Genomic DNA, 15,853 nt, shown 5'->3' on the forward strand with positions numbered 1-15,853 from the left:
TGTTCCAACTTGGTTACAAAATAAGGGAATCTCCCTTTAGACAAGTCTTAAAGTGTGCTTTTTTATTATAAATCTAAAAACTTATGAGCTAACTTTATGTCATCTATAATAGTTTGTTTACAAAATTTAGCCAATTAAAGGGGGGAGTTTATGAAAAATTGATATTTTTTTAAACGCCATTTTGACATATTTTTGTTCTCCATTAAATTCTGTATCTAAAAAACACAAAATATAAGAACAAAAGATTTTTATTTGCCTAGAAAAATATTGTTATTTTTAATGTTAATAATGTATGGCTATTTTTTTCAACCTTTGGTTATTTTGTTTTTTGTTAATTTTCTTCAAAAACCTAATTAAAACATTACAAATTTTATAGGACCATTAATTGTTGTATTCAAACAAAACCCATCCTACAGATCATAGAGCATACTTAAAGAAACACTTAGAAAGAAAAAGTTATCAATTATCTTTTATGGATTTCAATCCGCACATGATCTAGTAAACCCTTGTAAAACGTGAAAAATAGCTATTTTTAAAAGGTAGGATCAAGTGGAGGTGATAGATTTCTTCCCCTAAAACCGCCTGAAGTTTGTGAATAGAGTATAACATTGTAGATAGAATAGAAATGTAGTGTCCTTCAGAAGTGCCTTCCTATTTGAAAATCAGATGCTCACATTTGAATTTGTAGTTGTTACATAACTTTCAGGTGTTTTTATTTTTACATGAGTGTAAAACTTATTTCGTCCCCACAGCCACATGATTTAACGTCTATGCACTGGCATTTTTAACAAACAAAAAACTTGAAACACATCATATATCCTTATATATAATACGTGAAGGCGATTTCTACGAAACAATACTCCCCCGTTAATAATTAACGGATTTTTACAAACGACGTGTCAAAATAAAGTATTTTTTGTGTAGACCACTCCTTTCACCAATTCCTGTAATACAAATCCTCGGGCTTTGTCTCAGAGGCCATCAAAGTTGGAGTTTCTCCCATAATATTAAATATTTCTTATTCTCCCAGTTCTTATTCTCCCATGGGGGAATCTAAATATTAATTGGAATCTTTGTCCCCACTAATTTGAGAGAACGGCTGGGCGTAGAAACTTGGTAGAGGTGTCCAAAGAAATGTCTTGGTCTGTAGATGAGTTATCAAAAGAAAAAACTAATCAAAATCCCTTAGGACTCTGCCCCAGAAGCCTTTAAAGATCCCTCCACAGAGTTGTTTACATTTTGGCCATGTGAATAATACTTTTTAATAAAACAGCTGTTCATTTTTAAATTGTATTTCAAACAACACGTACATTTATTGGGAGTTACTGAATTCTACCAAATAAGTATTTGCAATGTTATTTTCTGATTTTAAAATTGATTTTCTTCTTTATCATGTCATGTTTTGCAATATAACGTTCCATTACGAAATCAGTGGAAATCCTTTTATCACAGCAATTCTTAAATTATTTCTTATTGAACATTGTACGGGTTGGTGTCTGCCTTTTTCACTACTTTTGCCTACATTTTATCATATTATTTTATTCTACACATATCAAATATTTATGTAGAAATATCTGCTCTTATCGTGTCTAATAAAATCCAAACATAGAAACTTTGTCTAAAATGGTACCCATCTTGACAAATTATTTGCACCTGCCTATATTACGGACTTTGGCGCACTGGTTTGGTATTATTATTGAAAATAACACGACATTTTGGCTGTAAAAGATGCAAAGGTACAAAGAGAAAATGCTATTTAATCAGCTACTGTCATGACAGAAAGGTCATATTCCTTTTAAACTAGATCACATAATCCTTTATAAGATACGTTGATTAACAATATGTAAACGTCAATATATACGTAACAGCCAATTTACAGTATTTTTGCTTTTGGAAATGTCCCATTGCTATGTAATTTGCATTATTTGTTGCCTATGAAGCCGCACGACCAAATAAACGAGGAGGCCCCTAACAGTACAAGAATAAAAGCCAACTTCACTTCAAGTATTCCACTACACCTAATATTCCGTAGAGAGATTATATTGACAACTTTATGTTATTGATAAGGCTGAGACAACTAACTGACATCCCCCATGTCAAGGAATTCCAGCTTTAACAGTAACCCCACAATCAATAATTTCTCAAAACTATGCTAGAGGGTTCATTCATTGGCACAGAGGTACGATATGAACTGACGCGACGTGACAAAGGAAAAATCAAACTTACGCTGTAACGGATATACCTCCCTTTAAAGTTAGAATATGTCTTCCCAAAAAAATATTTTCTTTTGAAATAAAATCATATTACACTGATGAAATCAGGAAAGTGTGTACCTACAAAAGATCCATCAATACGATTTTGATACTATTTAAACGTTCTTCCAAAGGAAGATACACCACATAACATACTAATAATAACTCCGATGACGTACAGTATGGGGAATATTTTATTCATTGAATGATCAATGATGAATGGCAACTAACGCAATTAATATCATTATTGTTTTTACACTTATTACTCTTTAAACAATGCTAAATGCTCAACATATGTATATTTGACCCAATTTATCGCAGTTAGATGAATTAACAAGCCTTGAAAGTAACCGTTGATTCGAAAATTGGCATCGTCAACCGCGATCATGGCAAAATCCTGAGCATCTCCTGCGTTTTGTAGAGATTATAGTCGCCTCCCGCGGTCACGGAAATGTTATCATAGTCTTCTGTGATCGCGGCAAATACCTGAACCCAATCATCCTTACCTATTCGATATAATCACTTTGAAGGCCAGCGGGGCAGAGACCTGATGGAATTTCAAAATGTTTTGTTTGATGGCAAATCTACGTGCCAAGATCTATTCAACGACACCTTGCCCAGTAAATAAATAACTTATTAATCTTATTCTGGTGTTGTACAGTCTCACCCAATTTCACACGCTAAAAATTATATTTCCAAATATTTTCTAGAAGTTCTGAGGAAAAAATGTCCCGTATCGAACAAAATTTTAGTCCCCAGCACTACTAGTATTTATTCTAATACATTTAGATAATGAAGGGGGAAGGAGGACACTTCTCTGGGCTCGCTTAAACCTCTATTTCTCTTTTTTATGTAAATGTCTTCAAACAACAGAAACCTCTTCAGCATGTGCGGTATCTCCATCTGGGGAATCTCAATGAGAGCTTTGTTTCCCAATTGTCTGCGGATGTTGAGCCTACACAGGTCGTCAAGTCTTCTGGGGCTGAACTTCATATGAGTCAGCCATCCTTTGAAACTGTCCATCGGAACATTTGAAAAGTCCTTGGGATATTCTAGTGGATAGTTTTCCAGTTTAAACCTAGAAAATTACATGAGATGCTAAATTTTATTGAGGCCATTTAAATAGCAATGTATTACTTATATTATATTTATTTTCAATTAAAATTATGATTATATGCAGTGGCGGTATCAAGGTAGGGGGGCAACAGGCAACCCCCACCCCAATCAGGCCCTGTAAAAATACATTTAAACATACATTTAGTCATAAAAATGTAACGGAGGTTTTCAGACACAGTTCTAGACGTTAAAATGGCTTTAGAAAGTCGCCAAATGGCTTTAAAAACACAACATTTTCTGGGGGAACCCCCTCCTTTCTTCAGGAGTGTGGAACACCCCCTGTAGTCCATTACAAGGTCGTACGACCGTCACTAACAAAGGGTATGTTGGTCTTGTTGACGTCCTCTTCCATTGCAAACACAAATCATCAGTATAACTGCAATAAGCAATTTATACTTATACGCCAGCCTCGTACGAAGGACGGGTTATCTGCTAGTGATCTTATATTTTATTTCTCTTCTGGTTAGTATCACAAAACCAACGGCTATACTCATTTGCACAGTAATCAGATTTACTTTTAGATTTGTTTTGTAATTATAATGTATGCTACATCAGCACAGGTCTATAAGTTTTAAATTACCATATTATCATAACGGATATGAAATGGAAATCTTGGAGTGTGAAGTAATTAATATAATTAATTAAAAAAAGCCTGGCAAACTCCATTTCATAACAAATTAATTTAAACGCACTACTTTAACATTGAAGCACATCTGGATCAGCTAATTACTGCCACATTGATCATTTAGATATTTAAATCAGATAGCGCAAATTTTAGCCTGATAGTATATTCCAGCTCATGGACATGCCAGTGTTTTTTCCCGTGATTATTGGTTATTAGTCCTAGATACATTAATACTTTTAATTGAAATGTCGACCATATAAAGGTGGGTATTTTAAACCAAGTATGAATGGAGATGAGTGTAGGATGAGTGGCCCGATCTTGTAGTCTTGATAATAACTAATGCTGACATGATCCTTGGACAGGACTGTTAATTAATAGCCCATACAGCCAATGGCAACTAAGGGACCTACAGTTTATAGTAGAATCCGAACCACATTTTTGCCTTGTAATTTACAAATCTGTCTAATTATCAGGATAGTACTGCTGATAGTTGTAGTATTCACTAGTGCAGACGTTAATCCACACCAGGGAGTATCACATTCACAAATCATGCCTATAAATATCCACAATCCGTAAGCTCCAAGTAGCTAGATTACAGGACGACGCCACGGTCCCAGTCAATAGTTATTATATCATTAGTTTTATGCCATCCCCTTCTTGTGAAATATATTTGTTTGTATCTTGAATCACCAACTGAACTACTCAAGTTTATTTATTTCCTTTTTGCAAGTTTTTGAAAATCTGCTGGAACTGTAACATCCAACACTGTACTACAATAATTAGAACTGTTGTTAAGGTATAAGTTCATAGTGGTCACCTTTACAACACTGAGTCTAGTAGGCCTACAATGAGTTTTAGGATTGTAGCCCCAATAGCATTCTATGTCTTAAATTCTCACTCACACGGCTAATTATGCCCAAGGAGGGATTTGGTCGCACCAACTACTGCTCTCCATCTCTCTCTATATCAGGAGATAGAGACCTCTTCCACTGCTGACGTCCTTGGAGAGGACATATCTTAAATTCTACAAATGGTAAATAAATAAAAACTAACCCAGCCGCTACTATTAGTTGTGCAACATCTAAATCAGATTCATTGAGGTAGTCCAGTGTGAACCTGCGGTGTGCAGGCCACATGCAGCGGGTGTCCCCTGACTTGTTGACGTCAGCTCCGGCTCGTATCAGAGACACCGCACAGGTTAGGTTGTGTGACAGCAGAGCGTGAACCAGAGGTGTGCTCACCACGCCTGAAAACACACGACAATATAGAACAAGGTGGTTCATAATTAATGCTTGAATCTTGAATATTTCATCGATATTAATGGGGTTATTTTATTTATTTACTAGGGCCTACCTACTGTATTTAACCAAAGTAATCCAACTTCAGAATTTATAATTATTGGACTATAAAAATTATTAGACTAATACAATACATCTTAGGAGATGGCACCATTCTTAATGGATCAAGAAAAATCTGCAATTTGTCTGGACTGTAATCCTTAACTACCCATGTTTGACATAGTCAGTTCTGGCTCATAAAATGACTCTTGAAACATAACCAGAATTTTAATTAAATTGCTTAAAAGCTGGAACTACATTCTATCTTGCTATTGCTGATACAACTATGAGTGAAAAAAAGGGATTGAAAAGCACTCAGAGAAACAACTTTTATTTTTAACTTCGTTGTAGATAACAGTCTGCTATACATAACCTTTAAGATTTTAGAAATATTATGTCCCAAACAATGCCTTATTTCTTTTTTCCAGAGATAGTTTATGATCATCCATCCCTCTCTCATACTTTCTGATATTATAATACTTGATTAATTCTTCATTTTTATCTTAATCTTTTTATTGCTTACGTGCACCAACTTACAAAAAATATCTGTTCAATTTAATGTTACATACCACCTCCTGGAAAATCTAAGTCCGCATTGTACGAGCATAGTAGCTTCAGTATTTCATCGAATCGACCACGAACATGACTTAGGTCTATGGCTTTATGAAGAGGAGTAATATTAGTCAGGCTGTTCGGCAAGTTAGGGATTGCTCCTGGAAAAAATTGCACATGAAAAAGGCATAACTGATTAAGAAAGAAATACCCCTGCCGCAGCAAACCTGCAGACTAAGCGTATTTCAATTTGTCTGATTGGATATAAAATATTTTCATTAATAAGACATATTTATTCCCAATTTAAATTGCATTAGATTTAACAAGTGCTTAGGTTTGCTGCCACGGGGATACTAAAGAGTTTTCTTTTACCAAAAGTCACTAGTCAGCTATTTGCAATAATATATCTCACTGTTATAGCAATATCTCTGAGGATTTCCAACAATTGTGATAACATCCATGATAATTTCCAGTAATCATAACTCACAACAACATTCAGGATAATCTAGAGCGATAGGGCAACATTTGTAACACAAACATGGTTATTTCCTGCGATCAAGGCAAAATTCATGATCATCTCTACTGATTCATGGCAACAATCAAGATCATCTCAGGTGATTCAAAGCATCATCTGCACATCCGCGATCGCAGACACATCCATGTTGATTTTCCGAGACCTCAGTCTCACCTGTCATTATTTCACATGATCACAGCAACATCCGTAATGATTGTTCTTTTCATGACAGCGGCAAAATTCTTGGTCATCACCTGAGACCACGATAAAACCCGCTATCGTCCTCGGCAGCATAGCAATTATTGGAGGTAGTTGCACCATCATCTGTGACACAATCAAAGCAATTTTGCAATCTTTTTAGTTAACTTGACAATGCAAAAAGAGGACAAACGGTGATTATTAATTTGTGACCCCTAGTAAAATCAGTGACTTTTCTGTGAGTTCCGAGACAGTTAGACACCCTGTTTAGGACAATTCACAGCTTTTTCCCAGTTATCAAAATTCACGTGCAATTCTGGTTCACTGGTTCTTCTACTCACCGTACAGTAGCAGTATCCTGATGGTCTCCAGGTGGCCACAGCCAACAGCTACCAGCAAAGGACTGTCTCCACCCTCATCCCTCAGGTTCACATATGCATCGTTCTTCAGCAGCAGCTCAACCATGCTTGTGTGCCGATGCAGCACTGCGTAGTGCAACAAACATGGACTTTGTGTCATCTTGGCACCCGATCGCAGTAGCAAACTTGTCATCTCCACTGATTTTTTCCAAACTGCCTCACACAACGGTGTGTATCCTACAAAGCATTTTTTTTTATTCTTGTTGTTTCAGAACAAGTACCAGGGGACTGAGCCATGGCTCAGAATAGTTTATTTTGATTGTAAAGCAATATAAAGGATACTCACGTTTTTACGACTAATTTAGGTTATTATTTTTTAAGTTCCAGTGGAATTTTAATATTTATTATGGATACAGCTGTCCAAATTGAGGAAACTATGAAAAAGAGTGCATACAAATTTTAAAATAAGAGTGAAACATTGAGTTGACGCCAATGCGCTCAAAAGGTAACATGTACCATAGCCTATTTAATCAAAAACATAGGTTCGTTGCACACACTTTGGTCAATCTATTTTTTTTCATACAAAAATGAAACAGCTCTTAAATTACAAGCAGGTAGGAATATGAACTGAAGATTGAACGCCAAAATATACACAAACTACCCAGGAAATAAAACGATCTTAACCTTTTCAAAAGATTATTTTACTATTTCATTTAACTAATTTTCTTATCTGGTTGCTCAAAAAGTTTTAAAAGCCCATACACTGACAATTATAACGACACATATCTAATGGCATACAAGGTTACTGAGTGAATCTTTACATTATTCTCTTTATAAATTATTTTACTACAGCTTTAACACAGTGACAAACTGAAACTACATAAGTTACCATGTATTTCCTCGAAGTTGACTTTCGCCCCACATGAGATTAACAATTCCACAACCTCGTAATGGTCCCTAGTGACGGCTAGCATGAGTGGTGTCCGGTCGTTGGAGTCTAAGGCATCAACAGCAGCCCCAGCCTGTACCAGTAGCTCCACAATGAAGACAAAGCCACGCACCGCTGCATAGTGCAGAGCGGCCATCTTGTCTGTGGTTTTGCTGTTTACGTTGGCACCCCTGCTGATCAGTAGGTTGGCAATCTCTCGATGGCCACGCATCGCAGCGATGTGAAGAGGAGTAACATTATCAGCATCTCCCACATCAGGTTTGCAGCCTTAAATTAAAATTCACATTATTAATAGATATATAGATATACTATACTATACATGGTATACCACTGTTATATGGTACTTGTATGAGACTTCATCAGTGAGTAAATTGATGAGAATTGGTAAAATCTACTTCTAAGACCTGGCACCATAAAATTAATAAACATGTTTAAAAACAAATGTTTGGATTCGTAAAAGACATAGTAATTGTTTGGTAATAAATAAATAATTATATATACAGTACATACATTTATTATCATTTTCAGTTATAAAATAACATAAAACAGCATAAAAAAGTCTAATATATTTAGTTTCTTTTTAATGTTTCAGTGATACTGGGATTTTTGGTAAGACGATGCAAATGGGTAAAATGGGAATGGTCCATATCTTGGTCTTGTTACTTTCATTAAGTATCATCTAAGAATAAGATACAGTTATATACTGGATACTGTTATATACTGGATATACTGTTATATCCATTAAGAAGTCTCAAGGTACTGTATTATTTAGGGCTAATCAGCTCGAGTTTATTGTAACCCGAGATTAAAATACAAAAACCACAGTTTAAAAAACCGGCTTTACGAGCTCAAGATTACCAAAGCTGCAGAGTAAACTGATAAGATGCTTTTAGAACAGGGGTAAACCCTAGTTTTAAAAGTTAGTTTCAGGAGTTCAATTACAATTAGACACCGGTTTTGAGCATGAATTCTTTACAACCTAATTGCAAAACATAAAATAATGTTTATAAAAATGTACCCTAATAAAACCTCTCCAGAAAAATATGAATATCACTCAATATCAGATTAGGAATTGTGCTGGTTAACCAGTGGGTAGGGTACTAAAAGGGTAATTTCCTTGGAGCCTTGGGCAAGTACAAACAAGTGTGGGCACGGTATTTATAAAAGTATTAGGGAATTAGAGTATATCAGATCATATATCAAAATAATACTAGAATGTTTGTAAAATGTACTGACTAATAATTTGATGAACGATAATAAACACATTTTAATGATTAGGCCCTAAACAGGAAATACTAAATTGAAACTTTTGTGTAGCTAAATTAACTAAACTAAATAAATACCCCATGTATTTATGATAAAGGGATATTCATGCAGTTATAAATAGCCGGCTATTTAACATCATACAAATCCACATTGAATAACAATAATGGGAACAGACATACCTATATTGTTATACTGCAATCATCCATTGCCCTGCAGGTTTCATAAAAACATTCCCCAATTATAGGTTGTGTTTTTTGTATGTGTGCGTGTGTGTATTATTAATAAAGGTTTACCTAGTGTAAACTGTTATAAGTGCACTTTGAGGTAAATAGTAAAATACGCGAGTAATAATAATTAGCCTACTTTGGTTCAGACATATTTCATTGCCATCTCATTATTTGGGATTGTGTTGGCCAGTAGCAGTGGCTTGACACGTGTTTCCAAGCTGCTGTTGGTAACATTAAACATTCCTAGTGACTGCTATTAAGCTATTGCTGTTTTTAATTTTGGCTTTTACATCATTACGCTATGTCTCGTGAAGTCATTTTTTATCTGCCGGTGGCTATCAGGTCCGCAATTATCAATAACCATGGTCTATAAGATCCCGAGCTCGTGAATCACCCATTAAACGATAATGAATTGAAATTAGAATCAAAAGAAACTGCATGCACATAAACAAAAAAATACTATCTGTTCTACTAATATTTCCATTCTTAGGCTAGGGCCACACTTGGCGACATTGTCGTGGTGACAATGAATGAAAGTACGTAGCATTAAATTAAACGGAGGCAGCCACACTAAGCAACTCACGACCAGTGACAATTGCGAACAGAAAAATAAACACGACCGGAAGAGTTTTTTTATCGCAGCGACAAATACGCTCCCCATGTTATCTTACGGCACCAGCCACACTAGGCAACAAGTCGCTCGCTCACACACCCACTACTGCTTGTTGTTCATGCTATATTGTTCGGTTTTGGACTGGCAATTGTTAAATATGGAAAACATCCAGTAATTTGACACTTTAATCATAAAAATTAGTCCAAAATTAAGGCGAGGGTGAACACACAAAAAAAGTTGTAATTTAATGATATATTAAAACCAACGTTAATTTGTATGATCGGCCTATGGGAACGGGGGGGGGGGGGGGTTAGGCCTAAGGGGCTTTAATGGGGTGAAAAATTTTGTTTTCACCATTTTTGAACCTAAATACATAATATTTCCAAACTATTTTGTCAAGCTAAAAAATAATAAGCGTTTTTTTAATGCTTTTTAATGGTTACGGAGATAACATAAACAATTGTAAATTTTAAGTGCCCATGATATTTTTATGGAGAGTAAACTGTTGTAGTTTGCTTGTTTATGGATATATTTTAATAAAATTTGGCAATATTGTTAACTACTTACAAAAGCTATCAAAATTTAAATTAAAAAGCACACCTCATTATCTTCTCTGTAGCAGCAAGCCTAAGCACTCGACAATTTTAAGGGAATATTTTAGTGGAAATCTACTCAGATAAATGTCAATTCACTTATTCGGCAGGTTTGTTGCGGTGGGGGTATTTAGATATCCAATTAATAGCAACAGAAAGCATTAAACTGTCATTTGACGATTTGGACGTCCACATTGGTTTTAGAAACATAATTTAACCTAACCAAATTTATTTAGTTAAAATGTTTTTTGTTTTTTAATGCAGGTAATTGGTTAAAACTATTGCGCCCTAGTACGAAATATACAGAGGTACAAAACTCTATTTACTGGTATGGTAAAAAAGTCAACTGAAAGGTTGAAATTGTCGCCTAGTGTGGCCACCCCCAGCAACTTTGTCATCGCGACAAAGTTGCGCAAAAAATGTCACTGCGACAAAGTCGCCAAGTGTGGCCCTAGCCTCAAGACTCTATCAAGTCCAAAAGTGAAAGCAAATCAATTCAAACAACAACAACAAACACGAGTTACAAGTCTGTTTGTAATCATACCTGATGCTAAGAGGAATCGCAGTGTGTCTGTTTGACAATACTCAACAGCATAGTGTACTGCAGTGCGTCCTATGTAGTCTTGCAGGTTCACATCACACTCTGGATCCTCACCTGCCGTAATGCCTCCAGTTTTATCCAGAATGTTCGCGTACCACCGATACTGATTAGACCACACATCGTCTGAATCATCCTCCTCAAACCCTTCCACTTCTACGTCCCATTCCAAACCATCCATCCCGTCAGGCGTTTCAGCGTCCAAATTTTCGTTTTTGTTTCTATCACTGTCGTACGTTCCGTGACTGTGGTCGTCATTATGGACAAATATGTAATATCCTAAATTCTGTTTCTCACTCGGTCGAACACTTTGGTAGCAACCGTTACAGTTTTCCTTATCATCGTCAAAGCTGCTAGGTTTTTTTTCTAGTTTTATTCTAGGTGGGCAATCGTCTTTTAATGGTTTCTCGGTTTTCCCAGCACCCAGTAAGACTTGTATCAAGGGAACACTACCCAATACAGCAGCAGTGGAAAGGGCTGATTTACCCCTACTTGGCAAGTAATTTACACGCGCTCCTGGAAAAAATAATGTGATCTGAAACTGAATATTGACTTCTTTTTTGAAAATACATCAGCAAAAAATATAGGTCTAGGTGAATTTTTTAATAAAATTCCTACAGAAACGTCAAAAACCACCGTCATGATTAAATCCATCAACTGTTTAATCATTGGACTTCCACTACTAGAAGTGGGCTAAAAAGAGAAGAATTAAAAGTAACATCACCGTGATTTGGACCATACCCTTAATAAGATATCTGGTAGCCTATCTTGGAATTATTCTAAAATTTACATATTTTATAAAAGGATGCTATACAGAATCAATTTTATTAAGTTTACTCCAATATACAATTTGTTTGTAACAAAAGTTTACAACAGATAATGCACTTTTCTTTGACTTTGTTGGAAACAATTTAATCAAGCTAATGTCAGCATGGGAAGAACTGAAGCTGAGGGCGCAGCTCATAGTCACCTGATGGGGGTAGGCACGGGGCTCATGAATACACAAACTATCAAGAAGAACAGGTCCTACAGATAATATTCTAACAGGTTTTTTCAAACTTGGCGTGATATAGAGTTGTAGTTCTGCACTGAACCACCATGCAGCGCTGGCATCTAGTTTGGGGCACAGTGAAGAGCGAGAGAGAATGGAATTCACTGTGATTGTCCCCTCTCTCTTGCTCTAAGTATGATGACCAGGGTAGGTGCCGAGCAGAGCGTGGGTAACTGAATATTATGAAAAAGCACATATATATATGTATATAGTTTGTGTATTCATTGGCGGAGAGCAGCGGCGAAGTTATGTAAACAGCATAGAAGTGCAGAAACATTGTGTTCCAAACATATATTTCATCATGTTTGGAACACCCTTTTGATCGTTACCAACTTCTGGTGGGAAACAAAATTTCTGTAGTAAACACGTGTTCCTAACTCCGGTGTTAACTCGGCTTTAAAGGAGCAGCTAATCATAACAGAGATAATCATAAAATCACATAACCCATATGCACTGTTAAAAAATAATAGCATTAAGAGTCAGTAGCCTATCATAAGGCCTAGGTCAAATACAATTTAAGTAAGCCTACTTTGTTTTGAATATTAAGATAAATTAACAAATACTTTATAATATTGTACAGTTTATAGAACTACGCCTTACCATTAAACTTAATAGGCCTAAGGTAGGGGCCTACACGTTTTTTACATGTTATTTGTTACCTTTGTCAAGTAGTGTTTGGACAGCATCAATATTTCCGCACCTAACAGCTTCAATAAGCTGAGCTTCTAGGGAGTCCATCGTCTAAGTAGTGACCACAAAGGAGAGCCAACAACATCACTGGAATAAAGAACAAATTAGTTTTAGCAACTAAAGAAGTAAACTTGTAGAGTAGTCTTTCCTAAATTTTAACAGAACAAGCGAGTTAAGTATGGATGGTTAAGACTGGAAGTTTGAAATCCAAATATTAAGCTGAAAATCTTGAATTCAAGAAAAATATCATAAATAAAATAGCCTATAGGAACAAAACCAATGATTTGATTTCAAATTTGTTAAAATCAGAACACAGCAACATTGTGATTAAGCCAGATCTCTTTTAATCGTGGCTAAATCCATGATTATCTTCTGCCATAGCAGAAACATCGTGATGGACAATATTTCCAGATTTTTGTCTCAAAAACTATAGATTTTCCAAACTCATCTTTAGGGGAGTAGCCTAAGTTATTTGTGATTTTGGTAGGCCTATAGTGGCCCATATAATCGATCTGTTTAACTACTTAAGTCGCGTTTACTACGGAGTTATAGGGATGGCCGATTATCGATTGTACAATCAATAGAATCGATTGTTTTTAACAATCGATAAGCTATCGATAGTTTTTTCAACAATCGATAAGCTATCGATAGTTTTTTCAACAATCGATAAGCTATCGATAGTTTTTTCAACAATCGATAAGCTATCGATAGTTTTTTCAACAATCTATTGTATTCCGGCGCGGTGAAGGGTGAGTGTGGGGGCGTGGGGGCGGTGAGTGTCGGTGTTCCTGCTGGGAAGGTCTATTTTTATTATTTTTATTTTATTTTATTATTATTTATTATTTTTTATTTTTATTTATTTATTTTTTTTTTTTTTTTATTATTATTTTTAGGAATAGTGAGAGAATAAAAATAGTGTTAGCTAATTTATTAGCTAGACATAATGAGTAAGAAGCAACACAACTAAAGCATTTATTAAAGGAGTAAGGAAATGAAAATAAAATAAGAAGACTAAAAATAAGTCAAGTGGTTCTTTTCTTACGCAAAGCGACAAAGCATTTGTAATTTTTATTTCTATAACTTAATGCTGATTTTTAAAAACATAAATTAAACGAAAATATTTTTACCATGATACATATTAATAAAGAATGTTAGTTCCTTATTATTAAGTTAAGCATTTGTTTCATTCATGCAATTTCCTTGATTTAAGTTTGATTTTAAAGTAGTACCATTGAGTATACACGGGGTACAGTTTTTTAACTGGGCTACGCTAATATTGATTGAAACTATCGATTCGATTAGTAAACCTTCATGCGAGTATACGTGTATACTCAATGGTTGTACTTAAAATGTTGATTATCTATCGATACTATCGATTGTTATTCTAGATACTATCGGGACAATCGATTGTAAGGGACTATTGACAATCGGTCATCCCTACAGAGTTAGGAACAAGTGTTTACAACTAACAGAGGGTACAGTTTCTTAACTGGGCTATGCTAATATCGAACTGGCTGGGTAGCTGAGTGGTTATAGTGCTCGCCTACTAATTAAAAGATCGTTAAAAGATTAAAAGATCCTGAGAAAAGTCAGTAGCTTTTTGATGGTTCGAAACTGGACCCAGCTGTTCCTGATCATTGGGCTTTAAATAAATGATCCTGGCTAATGAAACAGCTGATCTTAGTCAGTAACAAAGCTACACAGATCATCTCACACCATTCTACACTCATCCTTCGCTCATATTTGGGTTAAAATACGCACCTTAATGATTGATTATTGATTTATTGATTGATTATTGATTGATTGAAACTATTGATTCGATTAATAAACTTTCATGCGATTTTTTCACCATCAGCAAGTTTGGTTGGTTAGGTTAGGTTATGATAGTAATTTTATAGTACCTAGATATATTTAAAAATATCGATTATTATACAATATTTTCAATTCGATAGTTTCAATCGATATTAGCATAGCCCGGTTAAGAAACTGTACCCCTAACAGAAACTAATTTAAGCCTACCTAAAGGCTATGAGTCCAGGTTCAAGATAACACTGTAATTTACATTCAGCACTTGTTATTATGTCTATAAACCTGCATAAATCAAGCAATAATTTTGATTTGATAATAGCTTAAACAAATCTAGTACTTCCCAACAACTGATCTCCTAAACTTAACTCCATAAACAAAACATTATAGGGCTAGGCCTAGGCCTTAGGTTTAATGCTGATAGTTTTTAATATTGTTATAATCTACCTTAGTATATCATCTGTTTGGATATTGATTCCATTATACACCACACTCACTAAAATTTTACATTATTGTAGTTTTCTGTTTTCGTTTGTAAGTTTACACTACAACTAACAGTATACCTCTTTCTTGTGCTTGTGATTTTGACATTGACAGTAGACTAGACAGACCACAGACGCAGAGGCAGAGTGCAGTGCAGTGCAGAAACAGAGACTCAGATACTGTAGAAAACAAAACAAAGTCGCAGGCTGTATTAAAAGCCATGAAACCTTATAGGCCTATACCTTTTAAAAGATATACCTTATATACCTTTTTATTCAACTATGTTTTATCTATGCTATGGATTAAACCATATAGATGAATTAATAATAGAATATTATATTACTTCATCTGCATTGTTGCTATTCAGTCTATAATTACATGTTGAGTTCTCTCTCCTGATAAAATCGATCACATAATCGCTAGGTGTCATTTTATATGACCTAAGAAAATAATTGTCATGTAAAGATAACCTCTCAAAACGACCTCCAACTTGTTTAGCGGTATTATCATTTAGATAAAATCCATATTGGTAGTTTGGCAGTATTTTAACCCGGGACCCCTGGGACTGGAGGCCCACACTCTAGAACTAGACCAGCTCGCCCCCCCCCCCCCCAATGGTACAGT

General features: G+C 35.3%; 1 protein-coding gene across 2 annotated transcripts; it reads right to left on the reverse strand.

Moving 5' to 3' along the window:
• Positions 1 to 1,846: 1,846 nt before the first annotated feature.
• LOC128999958 (ankyrin-1-like) lies at positions 1,847 to 15,327 on the reverse strand. 2 transcript variants are annotated; one of them, XM_054426758.1, is made up of 8 exons: positions 15,244 to 15,265; positions 12,910 to 13,027; positions 11,146 to 11,715; positions 7,843 to 8,169; positions 6,936 to 7,190; positions 5,900 to 6,043; positions 5,047 to 5,239; positions 1,847 to 3,330 (listed from the first exon to the last, which is right to left on the reverse strand). In XM_054426758.1, exons 2-8 carry the CDS (start codon positions 12,986 to 12,988, stop codon positions 3,024 to 3,026), a joined length of 1,875 nt encoding a protein of 624 aa, XP_054282733.1. In that variant the 5' UTR covers positions 12,989 to 13,027; positions 15,244 to 15,265; the 3' UTR covers positions 1,847 to 3,023. The 2 variants fall into 2 exon arrangements, with proteins under 2 accessions (XP_054282733.1, XP_054282732.1); XM_054426757.1 differs by having other exon boundaries at positions 1,848 to 3,330; positions 15,194 to 15,327.
• Between the last annotated feature and the right edge of the window lie 526 nt (positions 15,328 to 15,853).

Source organism: Macrosteles quadrilineatus, unplaced genomic scaffold (genome assembly GCF_028750875.1).
Source record: "Macrosteles quadrilineatus isolate MER2022 unplaced genomic scaffold, UCM_ALF_1.0 Scaffold_8__2_contigs__length_117827958, whole genome shotgun sequence".
In the NCBI taxonomy this organism is placed as follows: domain Eukaryota; kingdom Metazoa; phylum Arthropoda; class Insecta; order Hemiptera; family Cicadellidae; genus Macrosteles; species Macrosteles quadrilineatus.

Coding starts and splice junctions, on each gene's coding strand:
- LOC128999958 (XM_054426758.1), bottom strand. CDS start 12,988: ATGGACTCCCTAGAAGCTCAGCTTATTGAAGCTGTTAGGTGCGGAAAT. Junction 11,716..12,909: donor CCAAACACTACTTGACAAAG/GTAACAAATAAC, acceptor TATTTTTTCCAG/GAGCGCGTGTAAATTACTTG. Junction 8,170..11,145: donor GCGATTCCTCTTAGCATCAG/GTATGATTACAA, acceptor TTTTAATTTAAG/GCTGCAAACCTGATGTGGGA.